This window comes from Podarcis vaucheri, assembly GCF_965113315.1.
Source record: "Podarcis vaucheri genome assembly, chromosome: 9".
Lineage (NCBI taxonomy): Eukaryota > Metazoa > Chordata > Lepidosauria > Squamata > Lacertidae > Podarcis > Podarcis vaucheri.
In genome coordinates this window covers 59,134,141-59,147,622 of record NC_138767.1, presented here as the reverse complement: position 1 = coordinate 59,147,622, position 13,482 = coordinate 59,134,141, and the positions used below count along the sequence as shown (strand labels likewise).

The 13,482-nt window shown below is 43.8% G+C and overlaps 1 protein-coding gene across 11 annotated transcripts in view; it reads right to left on the bottom strand.

Annotated features, from left to right (window-relative positions):
- Nucleotides 1-13,482, bottom strand: part of LIMCH1 (LIM and calponin homology domains 1) — a 216,150-nt gene that overhangs the window by 94,628 nt on the left and 108,040 nt on the right. For all 11 annotated transcript variants that reach the window (XM_082237995.1, XM_082237988.1, XM_082237993.1 and 8 more), the window contains exon 4: nucleotides 1,494-1,600. In XM_082237995.1, coding sequence (XP_082094121.1) covers nucleotides 1,494-1,600 — 107 coding nt within the window. The remainder of the gene's footprint in view (nucleotides 1-1,493; nucleotides 1,601-13,482) is intronic.

Genomic DNA, 13,482 nt, shown 5'->3' with positions numbered 1-13,482 from the left:
GAATGTATAAAACAAAACAAAAAAATCATTAAATAACCTAAATGCGGCTAAATAGGGCGTGAAACGCAGAATGCACAATTCAAACTCAGTTGCCACCATTTGTATTCATGCAACACCATTTTTTCACATTCTTTTTGCTTTGGGTCTTGGGATCTGAAACAGAAGGCCCACTTTTACCTGGACAAGGCTGGGATGGGGAAGACTGGCAGGGTTATACAGGTGCACAGATGGGAGAGATGAATTGGCTCTTCTGGTGCACAACCCCAGAGCATGATTTTCATTCGGATTCCGCACTCCTCCAAATTTCCACTACTGTTCTTGGCTCAAAACAACAACAATAATAATAATCCAAAAATTGGTGGTTTTTTTAAATGATAAAATGTTTCCAAATGCACATATTGAAATAAGATGTGCATTTAAATATCATTTTGTGATAAAATACAAATTTTTGAATTGTTAAATGGATCTTTTAAAAAAAGAGAATTTCAGTTTGATGAGAAAATGGGGACGGAGCAGACTTCTGAATGAATGTGAAACTGGTATAAAGGTAAAGGTAAAGGTACCCCTGCCCGAACGGGCCAGTCTTGACAGACTCTGGGGTTTGTGCGCCCATCTCACTCAAGAGGCCGGGGGCCAGCGCTGTCCGAAGACACTTCCGGGTCACGTGGCCAGCGTGACAACGCTGCTCTGGCGAGCCAGAGCCGCACACGGAACGCCGTTTACCTTCCCGCTGGTAAGCGGTCCCTATTTATCTACTTGCACCCGGGGGTGCTTTCGAACTCCTAGGTGGGCAGGCGCTGGGACCGAGCAGCGGGAGCGCACCCCGCCGCGGGGATTCGAACCGCCGACCTTTCGATCGGCAAGCCCTAGGCGCTGAGGCTTTTACCCACAGCGCCACCTGCGTCCCTTGAAACTGGTATAAAACCAGCTAAAAAAATAAATGATCCCTCCGTTCCTTCTTAGGAGCTACCACTGGCACAAGAATACAGCAGACAGAGTAGGCTAGAGAAAGCCATGAATCTTGAAATTCTACACACCTTTCCACATAGGAAAAAATATATTATAGATGTAATAAAAGGTAAAGGTACCCCTGCCCGTACGGGCCAGTCGTGTCCGACTCTAGGGTTGTGCGCCCATCTCACTTAAGAGGCCGGGGGCCAGCGCTGTCCAGAGACACTTCTGGGTCACGTGGCCAGCGTAACGAAGCTGCTCTGGCGAGCCAGCACCAGCGCAGCACACGGAAACGCCGTTTACCTTCCCACTATAAAGCGGTACCTATTTATCAACTTGCACTTAGGGGTGCTTTCGAACTGCTAGGTGGGCAGGAGCTGGGACCGAAAGACGGGAGCTCACCCCGCCGCGGGGATTCGAACCGCCGACCATACGATCGGCAAGTCCTAGGCGCTGAGGTATTTTACCTACAGCGCCACCCGCGTCCCTATAGATATAATGCAGGCATGTAATTCCAGAAATGTAGGTGTTGTGTTACTTACCTGACTGTTGCTTTGCTTGAGTTGTCTTGCAGGTCTACCGGGTCAAAAAGCTGAGATTCTTTAAGCCCCAATTCCTTACAGCCTCTTAAGAACAAGGCAATATTGTCCTGAAATGAAGCAAGCAAAATTGATGTTGTCTTGTAATAGCAGAAGATTATCTCCTTCCCCTTCCTAACCTAGATCACCTGGATGATTCCTAGTTTACTTAGTCTTCCAAATCTGGACCCAACATGTAACTTTGTTATGTAATAAAGTAAAGTTTTGAAATATAAACTCAAATGCATCATATCTATCCATAGCTGTAGGGGTTTCACTGGTCCTCACTCTTTGTAGAAAAAACTGTGACATTTTTGTGACTAGCTTATATAAAAACCACAAGAACCACAAGACATATACCCAGAGATCTATGAAGTTTGCAAGCGAGGAACAGGAGGTCACAATTTTTACCTATGAACAAATGAAGGACCCACTCGCCCCTTTGCAGAGAAGGTTGGGCAGATTTCAGGCCTGCAGGATCTACTTTGTTTTTTACTTGAACCCTGAGATGCATCAACTGTACAAAAACATAACAGGCCTACAAAGGTGACATCCTTTGTGTGGTGATCTGAAATATATCTAGCTCAGTGAAATCTTGGAAGAGATGGCGCAATAAGCATGCTTGAGTTACAGGTAGGCCAGAGCAGGGGCTAGTCCCCTTAACTATTAATTTTTGAAGGTATAGGGTACTTAAGTTGGCTAACACAAGAGTGGATTTCGTTAAGGGCTGGCCTATCTTTTCTCTCCAGAATTCAAGTACAAGTGCGATACTCAACATAGTGGCAATAATGAGTGTCACCACGACACTATGACAAAATAAATGGCATATTTTTTGCTTTTGCTGCTTGTAAAATTATAGCACAGGTAGATACTTTATAGGTTTGGTTGATTATTCATGTCTGTATTGTGGCAAAATGTAACTTATTTGCAAACGTGTATTCTGAAGCCACTTCTGTTTTATCTCCACCGATGGCTAGTGCAAAATACAAATCAGTTTTGACAACAGAATAAGTCAAACTCATATTGTGATACTGTATTTATTTTCAGCTGGCCCTCCATCTATTTAATGTAAAACAAAAACAAAACAAAAAACTCCAGAGGGAAGACAATTGTTAACTCTTATTTTAAGTCTCAACTACCCCTGGGATTTCTTTTGCATAACCAGGGACTTACTGAGGAAAACTGTCCCTCCTTTGGAGCTTGTCTGTTCCTTTTCAACCTCATTGTTTGTTTTGTACTTCTACAGTTTCGCAAGAGTTGCACTCTTTATTATTTCAGTGTGCAGTGATCAGTTCACTAATCGCAATGGCATTTGGCATGCCAGCATCAGCACACTCACAGCTTGCAGTCACTGCCAGCCTCGTTGCAAAAATCCTAGACTGAACTTTTACAGACTTCCATGTTCTCTGAATTCAGCCCATAGTCCAGAAGCCGGAAAGTGAAGGCAAGGGCTAAAAGAAATAAGTCCTTCTTCCACAGAAGGAAGTGTATACTGATGAACTTTTGACTATTTTCCACCTTTCCTCCCATACCTCTGAACCCTGCAGCATTCTGCAAGGGGGATGACAGCTACACTAATGTCAATTGGAGAGGGGGAAATGTTTATTACATTTTGTTCCGCCCATCTCCCGGTGCAACGCACACATGAGCCATCCTGTTTTAGTTTCACAGCCACTCTGTGAGATAAGTGACACCCAAAGACACCCACAACAAAATTCATTTATAGCTGAGGTGGGATTCAAAAAACCCTAGGCTTCCTGTTGAAGTCCAACGTGTTGCCCCTAAACCACAGTCAATCTGAAGGGTTGCAGAAAGAGTCTCCCTTTGATGTATAATTTCTCCACTTTCCCCAGGCTTCCTTCTTACTATCTGCAAGAATTTTCTAAAGACCTTTATGGATGAAATTAGCTTTCTGTGTGTATTTGTGCAGGGAGGGGAATGCTTCCTTGGTGATATTTTGAGTAGAATGGTCAGGTTTAGATATTTTGCTGATCAGAACCAACCTAAAAGGGGAATAAAAGTTAGATGCAAGTGTGTTTACAGCATTATTTGTTATTTATTTTATCATGATTTATTGAAATTGTATCTCTCAAAAGGGCATCAGGCCAGCTAGGCTAGGCACACAGTGCTTTTTCTTTTTACATGGCAGAGCACTGAAACATGTGGTAACATTTGGAAACACTCAACCAATAGCAATAGGTGGGTCCCATTATACACTCCATATATACACACACACACACACACAGTGGTACCTCGGGTTAAGTACTTAATTCGTTTTGGAGGTCCATTCTTAACCTGAAACTGTTCTTAACCTGAAGACCACTTTAGCTAATGGGGCCTCCTGCTGCCGCCGCGCCGCCGGAGCACGATTTCTGTTCTCATCCTGAAGCAAAGTTCTTAACCAGAGGTACTATTTTTGGGTTAGCGGAGTCTGTAACCTGAAGCATATGTAACTGAAGCGTATGTAACCCGAGATACCAGTGTGTGTGTGTGTGTGTGTGTGTGTACACACACACACACATATACATACATACATACATACACACACACACTCACACACAATTTTCAGTTATATACATTTCAATAGTTTTACAATTATTTTAACTTTTCAAAACTCAACTTCCTTTCCCTTTCTGCGGTTCCTTAAATTTATTTTTTAATCTTTCCTGCATATTCCAAATTAACTTTATTAACTTATTAACAAATGAACAAATTATTTATTCATCTACTTGAAAGATATACTCTTATAAAACTGCAGGTTATTACAATATTCCTGCCAGTGTTCTTATCTGTTTACAATTTGTTTGTAAATATTCAATAAACCATTTCCATTCTTTTATAAAAAGTTTGAAATCTTGATTTCTTATTTCCCCCCCCCCCCGGTAAGTTTTGCCATTTCTGTATATTCCACAAGTTTTTGTATCCATTCTTCTTTCTTTGAGACTTCTTCTTCTTTCCATTTTTGGTCAAATACCCACCATACACACTTGAGCAGTTGGTGTTCTCAAATGGGGAACAAATGGATAGGGATGGCTCCCATTCTTTCCTTCCACCTATGAGGAGATCTTGCAGACATTACCACTGTGGTTCGAGAGGTTAACTACCCCTCACACTGATACAGGAATGTGGTGTTACAGAGGTTGTGCACCAGCCTCAATCTCTGCCAAGTGGTAGCAAGATTCCAGGGAGTTTCAGGCACTCACCCAGGGTTGTGTTTCCACTGGGAAAGCAAGGCACAGCAGAATCTAGTGTCTTTAAGAAATATGGTTTATTGTACACATCTTTACAGCTGGAAGCCTTTAATGCAGGGGGTGCAGAACATTATGGCCTAAGAGAATGCCTCGTTGCTCCTCTCATAGCTTCAGCAAGACTGGGCCAGTCATGATGACCCCTGGTCTCTCGGTGCAGCCTCCTCCAGCCATCGCCACATGGAGTTCTCTGACTTCCTCCTACATTCTTCCCAGAATGCCTTGCCAAACACAACCCCTCCCCTTCTGAAGCTTGCCCCCCTTCTCCAGACCTCTGTTTTTTAAATGGATACCATCACGCCCCCGTTACCTTGGCAACCTCTGTTTCCCAGACCCAAGCAGACCCTTCCTTTGATGGGCTATCAACACATTTGCCGTGCTAAATAAATAGCATTCCAGGGGAGGACTCTCAGCACTCAGTAATTTCTAGCATCCAGTTAATTTCTAACATCCACTAACTCCTTAGAATCGTGGGCACTTTTGCACTCCCAAACACTGGTATCCCAAACCTGTAACAGTATAAAGGGGACCAAAATCATAGAGCATAACTGTTAAGTTTTGGGTGAACATATCAGATGACACAGCGATTCTCCAAATAGCTCTTGTTTATTCACAGGCCAGAACAAAACTGAACTGAAGGGTTCAGCCAGCCTGCTTATATAGAGCTCCAGTACAACGTAACTGTAACAACTTTCTGTAACTATCCAATCACCGAACGTCACTTTCGATCCCTTATTTGCATATGTGGACCTGAACTATCTACAGTATCCCCCTGCTGGCCCAGGGTGAGAACTTCAGTACATAACAATAACGGGCGAAGCAACCACACGAAACCACCACCCACAACAGGAAGCTCTCCTCACCATAGCTGTCAATGTTTCCCTTTTTTAAAGGGAAATTCCCTTATTCCGAATAGGATCCCTCGCAAGAAAAGGGAAAAGTTGACATGTGTTGAAAAGTAGACATTTCAAGATGACAACGAACACCACATAAAATGCTTGAACATGAACTGTATCGCCAGCCGGCAAGTTTTAAAAAGCTTCTTTTAAAACACAGGGCTGTTATTAACGCAGCTATATTTCTTCCTTCTCGCCTTGTGCTTTCCCCCCCCCCCATCAAATTAAGCAACGTTATCTTTCATTTGACAGCCAACCTTCACACGTATCCATTATACCCACTGAAGATGGTCTCCTCAAGAGCAAACCAGAGAGGCCTGCCAGTAGCCACCACACGCCTACCAAATCGTTATTCCCAAATGGCAAGCAGCGAAGTAGCTACAGCTGCCCAGAAAATGCAAAAGGGTTCATTCCTGCTCAAGTTCACGACCTCCGAAAGGGAAGAGCAACAGATTCCTTTCCTCTTTTAAAATTAAACATCTACTTCTTACAAGCCAAAGAATGCGATCCATAATCTCTTAATAGTTTAGGCACTCTCCACCCCTGCCAACGCCAACAAAACAAAATTGTGTTGCTGTGGGATAGCCACACTTTCAACATTTTCCACTCAGGGTTTTGCAGCTTTTGTGTGTGTCAGCGTTATATAAAACAAAGCCTATGGGAAAAAGTCAACACACAAACAACTTCTTGTTCAATAACAATTTTCTTACTACTTTTGAAATAACAGCAAAACTGACAAACGAAAGATACTTCCATAATTCTTGTAGCAATATGAAGATAATTAACAATTACAGTACAGTGATACCTCAGGTTGCATACGCTTCAGGTTACAGACTCCGCTAACCCAGAAATATTGCTTCAGGTTAAGAACTTTGCTTCAGGATAAGAACAGAAATCATGTAGCGGCAGCGCAGCAGCAGCAGGAGGCCCCATTAACTAAAGTGGTGCTTCAGCTTAAGAACAGTTTCAGGTTAAGTACAGACCTCCGGAACGAATTAAGTACTTAACCCGAGGTACCACTGTAATAATAATAATAATAATAATAATAATAATAATAATAACTATTATTATTATTATTTATACCCTGCTCTCCCCGGCCAGAGCCAGGCTCAGGGTGGCTAACACCAGTAAAATTTAAAATTACAGTAAAAACATAATAGGGAAAAAACCCACCAATTTAAAATACAGGTTAAAATGCCATTTAAAATGCAGCCTCATTTTAAAAGTAGCCCATAGATCAAAACCATAAGGGGAGGGAAACATAAGGGTCCAAACCAAAGGCCAGGCAGAACAGCTCTGTCTTGCAGGCCCTGTGGAAAGATATCAAGTCCTGCAGGGCCCTAGTCTCTTGTGACACAGCGTTCCACCAAGTCGGGACCAGTACTGAAAAGGCCCTGGCCCTAGTTGAGACCAATCTAACCACCTTGCAACTTGGGACCTCCAAAATGTTGTCATTTGTGGACCTTAAGGTCCTCCGTGGGGCACACCAGGAGAGGCGGTCCCATAAGTACATGGGTCCTAGGCCGCAAAGTGCCCCCAAAAATCACTGTAGTTTTGCAACCAGGGTTAAAACCAGTACAGTTCTTCAAATTCCATGGCATCTAGCTGTATTCAGACATAGACAGAACTTACTCCTTGATCTCAGGAACCATCCTGCAAAATTGGGTTGTGATGACTTTAGTAGTGCCCACATGCATGGCAAACAACAACTTTCTAAAATGGACAGCGGATTCTACAGGGCTAGAATTATAATTTTCCTATGTTCCTTATGTGATTTATGAATTATTAAGTTTTCAAAAATATTTTTGTACCGAAGATTTGCTTACACAAGCCTTTTCCTGAGGAACAAAGAGGACCGCATCCAGCTTTCACCCCTTATTTTTGTTTTCGTCTTTTCAAGGGAAACTTTCCAAGGTATTGTGATCTTCTCCTGAGAAGCCTCAACTAAAAGAGTTCCGTCAAAACCATGTCAAAATCTACTATTTAAGACAGTTCATATGTCTAAAACAAGCATTAAAATATTATGGAGGGGGGTGACTGTTCGAGAGATTGTGTAATGGCATTCATGAAAAATTAAGTGCTTAATTTGTGATCAGATAAAAACTATGGACAAAAAAGAGAGAGAGAAGGAGAGAGCATTTGAGGCCAACCGGAACAAATTACCAATTCAATCTGATGCTAACTTGCTGGCAGGATGGATGGACCAGACAGCGCACACACAAGTGTGACCAACAAGGTGGGGTGAGATACACCCCACAGTCGTATTTAGATTTGAATCCCACTATCAAAACATTACAATGAATAAATAGTTTTCACAGGTGTGCCAAGAGTCAAGGCTCCAGCTAAAGGGATGCTTTTGGATCTCCTTGCATAGAAAGTAAGGGGAGGGAATTTAAACCAGGTGGCATTTCTCCTTCTATAGCCCCCGACAGAAAGTGCTAGCATACTACTGTCCTTGTGGGGCAGCGGAAGGAGTGGGCAAGAAGGGTCAAATGTTCCCTGCTAAGAGCTGATCCACAAACATTTGGAATAAGCAAAGCTGCTGGGACTGTACCACTTCAGATTTCATAGAATCATAGAATCATAGAGTTGGAAGAGACCACAAGGGCCATTGAGTCCAACCCCTTGCCAAGCAGGAAACACCATCAGAGCACTCCTGACATATGGTTGTCAAGCCTCTGCTTAAAGACCTCCAAAGTAGGAGACTCCACCACACTCCTTGGCAGCAAATTCCACTGTCGAACAGCTCTTACTGTCAGGAAGTTCTTCCTAATGTTTAGGTGGAATCTTCTTTCTTGTAGTTTGGATCCATTGCTCCGTGTCCGCTTCTCTGGAGCAGCAGAAAACAACCTTTCTCCCTCCTCTATGTGACATCCTTTTATATATTTGAACATGGCTATCATATCACCCCTTAACCTCCTCTTCTCCAGGCTAAACATGCCCAGCTCCCTTAGCCGTTCCTCATAAGCCGTTCCTCATAAGATTTCAGGGGGTGGAGGAGAAGAAGAGAACTGCATTTCCCAATCTAAAAATAAAATAATTATAAAAAAATAAATGCCTGCCCTTAGGTTCTGCTCCAGCATCTCTCGACTTTCTAGTTTTCTATATGCAAGAAGTGCTGGAGAGCATCTTAATCTCAAGGCCGTGGGTTTGAACCTCATGTTGCACACAAGATTCCTGCATTGTGGGGCTGGACTAGAGGACTCCGTGCCCCTCTTCCAACTCTACAGTTCTATGATTCTATGACACGTCATATGCATCGTAAGATAGGGTTGCCATAATAATAATAATAATAATTTATTATTTATACCCCACCCATCTGGCTGGGTTTCCCCAGACACTCTGGGCGGCTTCCAACAGAATATTAAAATGCAATAACCTATTAAACATTAAAAGCTTCCCTAAACAGGGCTGCCTTCAGATGTCTTCTAAAAGTCTGGTAGTTGTTTTTCTCTTTGACATCTGGTGGGAGATCATTCCACATGGCGGGCGCCACTACTGAGAAGACCCTCTGCCTGGTTCCTTGTAACTTGGCTTCTCGCAGCGAGGGAACTGCCAGAAGGCCCTCGGAGCTGAACCTCAGTGTCCGGGCAGAACGATGGGGGTGGAGACGCTCCTTCAGATATACTGGACTGAGGCCATTTAGGGCTTTAAAAGACAGCACCAACACTTTGAATTGTGCTTGGAAACGTACTGGGAGTCAGTGTAGGTCTTTCAAGATCGGTGTTATATGGTCTCGGCGGCCGCTCCCAGTCACCAGTCTAGCCATATTCCAAAAAATGAAAATCCGGACAAAGTTGTTGAGGGTTTTTTTTTGGGGGGGACATCTTCCCTCCCAAAAAAAATTCATTTGGGGGCTTTTCTTTGATTTTTTTTTTTAAATCACCCTACTTGCCATACGTCCGGGTTTCACCAGACATTTTGCTTGTTCAGCAAAAATCCACCCGGATGCCATTTTTCTGAGCGATTCCCGGGCATGTCCAGGAAAACCTGGGCTTATGGCAGCCCTATCATAAGAGGCTCTCTAGTGAGATACACCGGGGACTGAAGGCAAGGATCTGGCCTGTGGCGTAGTGTGGGGGGTGCAGGGGGGACCGGCCGCACCGGGCGCAACATCTGGGGGTTAGGGTTAGGGGGCGCAAATTACTTGCCTTGCCCCGGGTGCTGACAACCCACGCTACGCCACTGGACCTGGCTGTAACCTAACAGATGGTCTGTAACTCAAGTTAGAGAGTCTTCCCCAGCCTGTATCCCTATAGATACTTTGGATTTTCAACTCCCAGCCCCTAACCATTAGCCATGCCAGTGGGAACTGATGGGAGCTGAAGCCCCAAACATCTGGAGGGCCCCAGGTCGAGCAAGGCTGGTCTGTGGAGTGAAGCAAGGCAAGGCAGACAGGAAGGCAAGGAGGGTAGTAAATCTAGCAACATTCAATATCTGCTGTACTTTATCACAAGTATAAATAAAGGAAAGTAATAGTGCTACTCTATTCTGCCTTGGTCGGACCACACCTGGAGCACTGTGTCCAGTTCTGGGCACCACAATTTAAGAAGGATGTTGTCAAGCTGGAATGTGTGCAGAGGAGGGCAACGAAGATAATCAAGGGTCTAGAAGCCAAGCCCTATGAGGAATGGTTGAAGTTTAGCTTGGAAAAGAGGAGACTAGGAGGAGATATCATAGTCACCTTCAAATATCTTCAGGGATGGAGCAAGACTGTTTTCTCCTGCTCCGGATGGTAGGACTCAAACCAATGAAATCAAGTTAAAAAGAAAGGAGATTCCGACTATAATAATAATAATAATAATTTATTATTTGTACCCCGCCCATCTGGCTGGATTTCCCCAGCCACTCTGGGCGGCTTCCAACAAAGATGAAAGATGCACTAAAATGTCACATATTAAAAACTTCCCTGAACAGGGCTGCCTTCAGATGTCTTCTGAATGTCAGGTAGATGTTTATCGCTTTGACATCTGATGGGAGGGCGTTCCACAGGGCGGGCGCCACTACCGAGAAGGCTCTCTGCCTGGTTAAACATCTGGAAGAACTTTCTGACAGTAAGAGCTGTTCAACTGTGGAACAGGCTCCCATGAGGGGTGGTGATCTACTTGAGATTCCTACATTGCAGGGGGTTGGACCCTCGGGATCCCTTTGATTCTATGAAGAAAGAATCTGCACAGCTTAAGGAGATACGGCAGGTTTAACAGGAGAAGATGAAGCCCCACTGAAGTTGTCCCTTCTGTTTTGTGACCAGCTGTTGAGCTATTAAGGTTCAGCCTGATCATCCCACTGCAGTACCTCCTTCTAGCTAGCTGCACCAGGGAGCTGACAACAGAATTAGGGCATCAGTGGCTCTTTCCACCGGCAGGTGGTCATGATGGAGTATGGAGTAGCCAAGTCCAACATGCCTTGCACAAGTGATCCCTGGTACATGGTTTGCTGCAGGCATGTGGAGAATAGCCTCCTGGATGTTCCTGGCAACAACTGCCATGGGTTTTTAGTGTGCACCTTCAAGAATCCACAGGCTATACCCTGACAGTCACAAAACCATGTTTGTGGCTGACCTCTCCAGGCCAAGTGTAACATACGCGGCAGCCCTTAAGACTATCCAGAGATGCAGCAAAACAATGAAGCTCACTTAATCACTGGTAGCATAAGAACAAAGGAAGAACTTGGGGCATTTCAAGCTGTGCATTTCATAATACTGTTAGCAGCTCCCATCAGATGTTTTTCTTCATTAGGCTCTTCCTGTGACCCTTCAGGAGGCAGGAGTGCCAAAATGATCAGGGCATAGCAGCCTGAGTTGTTTTGCCTTCAGCTGTGTGTTTATCACTTGCCCTGGTCAGCTCTTTCTCTTTACCCAAACGCTTCCAGAAAAACAGCAGTTAACCAAAAGCCCTTATAATCTAAACATGGTTCTCCCAAATTGGAATTCTCTCCCAATATCTGAGCCAGTCGAATTTGCAAAGCAACAGATGGAACCAAAGAAGGGAACTTGAAAGTGTAGATGAGAACCTTGAGCTGTTGTCAATGCAGAAGATCCGGTTATCAAAGAGACAAGCAGCTTTCGTAAGCTAGGAGAAAAAAAGGACTTGGCTTTTCTGCAGTGGGAACTGCTGTTATGGAAATGGCCGGCCAAACTCTGGATGTGTGGACAAGGATCTCTCCCCCCTCTTTCTCTCTCGTGCACAGATTTCTCTTGGTTGGATCTTAAAAGTACAGATTATCTAGAAGTAAGATTTTGTTTCTTTCTTGTGGAAATGGGATTGCATATGCATGCACACACCCTCTCACACAGACTACGCAGAATGACCAGCAATAGGAAACCAAATGTCCAGAAGGTGCGTGAAAACATGATTAAGGAATAAGACCGTTCTTTCACTCTGGTTCAGCAAGATCGAAATTACCTCTCCAAGTCCTGCTCAGTGATGCATCAGTACCAGATATGGGGATTCTGCGACCCACCAGATATTGTCAGAAAGTAGAATCATAGAGTTGGAATGCAAGAATCTTTTTGCCCAACATGGGGTTCAAACCCATGACCCCGAGGTTAAGAGTCTCATGTCCTACCAACTGAGCTATCCTATTAGTGCTATATTTTCTTTAACACTCCTGCTATATCCATGGCTACAACACATGAGCAGATAAGTCTGAGGTGTCCATCCATTGCCAAGCAACCTTTTACTTTAGCATCATGTTGAGACGCTACTCATCAATTCACTCCAGGGATTGTGATCAAGTAAATGGTGTGAGAAGACAGAGAGGTCTGGTGTAAGGTTCCTGATACGACAAAGACATTAAAGCCTCCAGATGAAAGTCACATTTCTGTGGGGTCTTCCCCTATGAAATTCCAGTGGGGGAGCAGCAAAAGCAATGACCGATAGCATTGTTCCCTTCCCCTCACTAAGGGGCTAGGAAAGTAGTTTAGGAGGAGGTTCCCTACCAGGACAACCTTTGCTCATGTGCTCAAGACATTGATTCCATAAAACATATTTTGTTGCACTGTGCAAAATATGAGCAAGCCAGGGCTGAACTGATACTACCCTTGCTGGTACCTTTCCCAGGAAAATCAGAGGCTCGCTATGTCAGGTTCCTATTGGAAAACCGGACAAATGCTAGAACATTAGCAGTGGCAAAGTTTTTATTGGTAGTTGCAAGAACAAATAATCCCTATATTCTGAACAAAATGCTTGTTTAACCTGGAGGTAGGCTGTATGAATTGTGTATTGCTTTGTAATAATTTGTTGGGTCTCTGGACCGCAATAAAGATTGATGATGATGATGTTTAGGAGGAGAGGGCAGGGTGACAGAAGGAGGTGTACAAAGGTGCAACACTGGACAGGCAACACAATTTCTAGTTACTCTTCTTTTCCTTAGTTTGCTTTTCTTTTTAGTCATCCTTCACGTGTGCACAGATAAAAGCTTTCTCAAAGTAGCCATGCATTTGCTGACATGAAGATTAAGCAGCATTAAGCAGCTAATAGTCCAAATTTAGGAACAGCTTCGCACTTTCACAGCCTGTGCTGCAACAAAAAAGAAAGGGGGGGGAATGTCCCTGGTATCTTTTGGAGAAGGGAAGGGAAGGGTGGGAATTAAAACCTACAGGAAATTCTGGCATTTCTACTCCATGTAACTTTGTAAAAGGGCTTTTCTGGGCTCATATCCATTATGAAAAAAAGACTGGGACCAAGAAAGAAATTTGCTTTGAGGAGTTTTTCTGACAAGGCTCCTTTTCTGTTCAAAACAGCTGCTGTCAGATGACTCAATGATTCCCCCCTTTTCTCATTTATTTCCATAAGCTGAGTCCTAAGC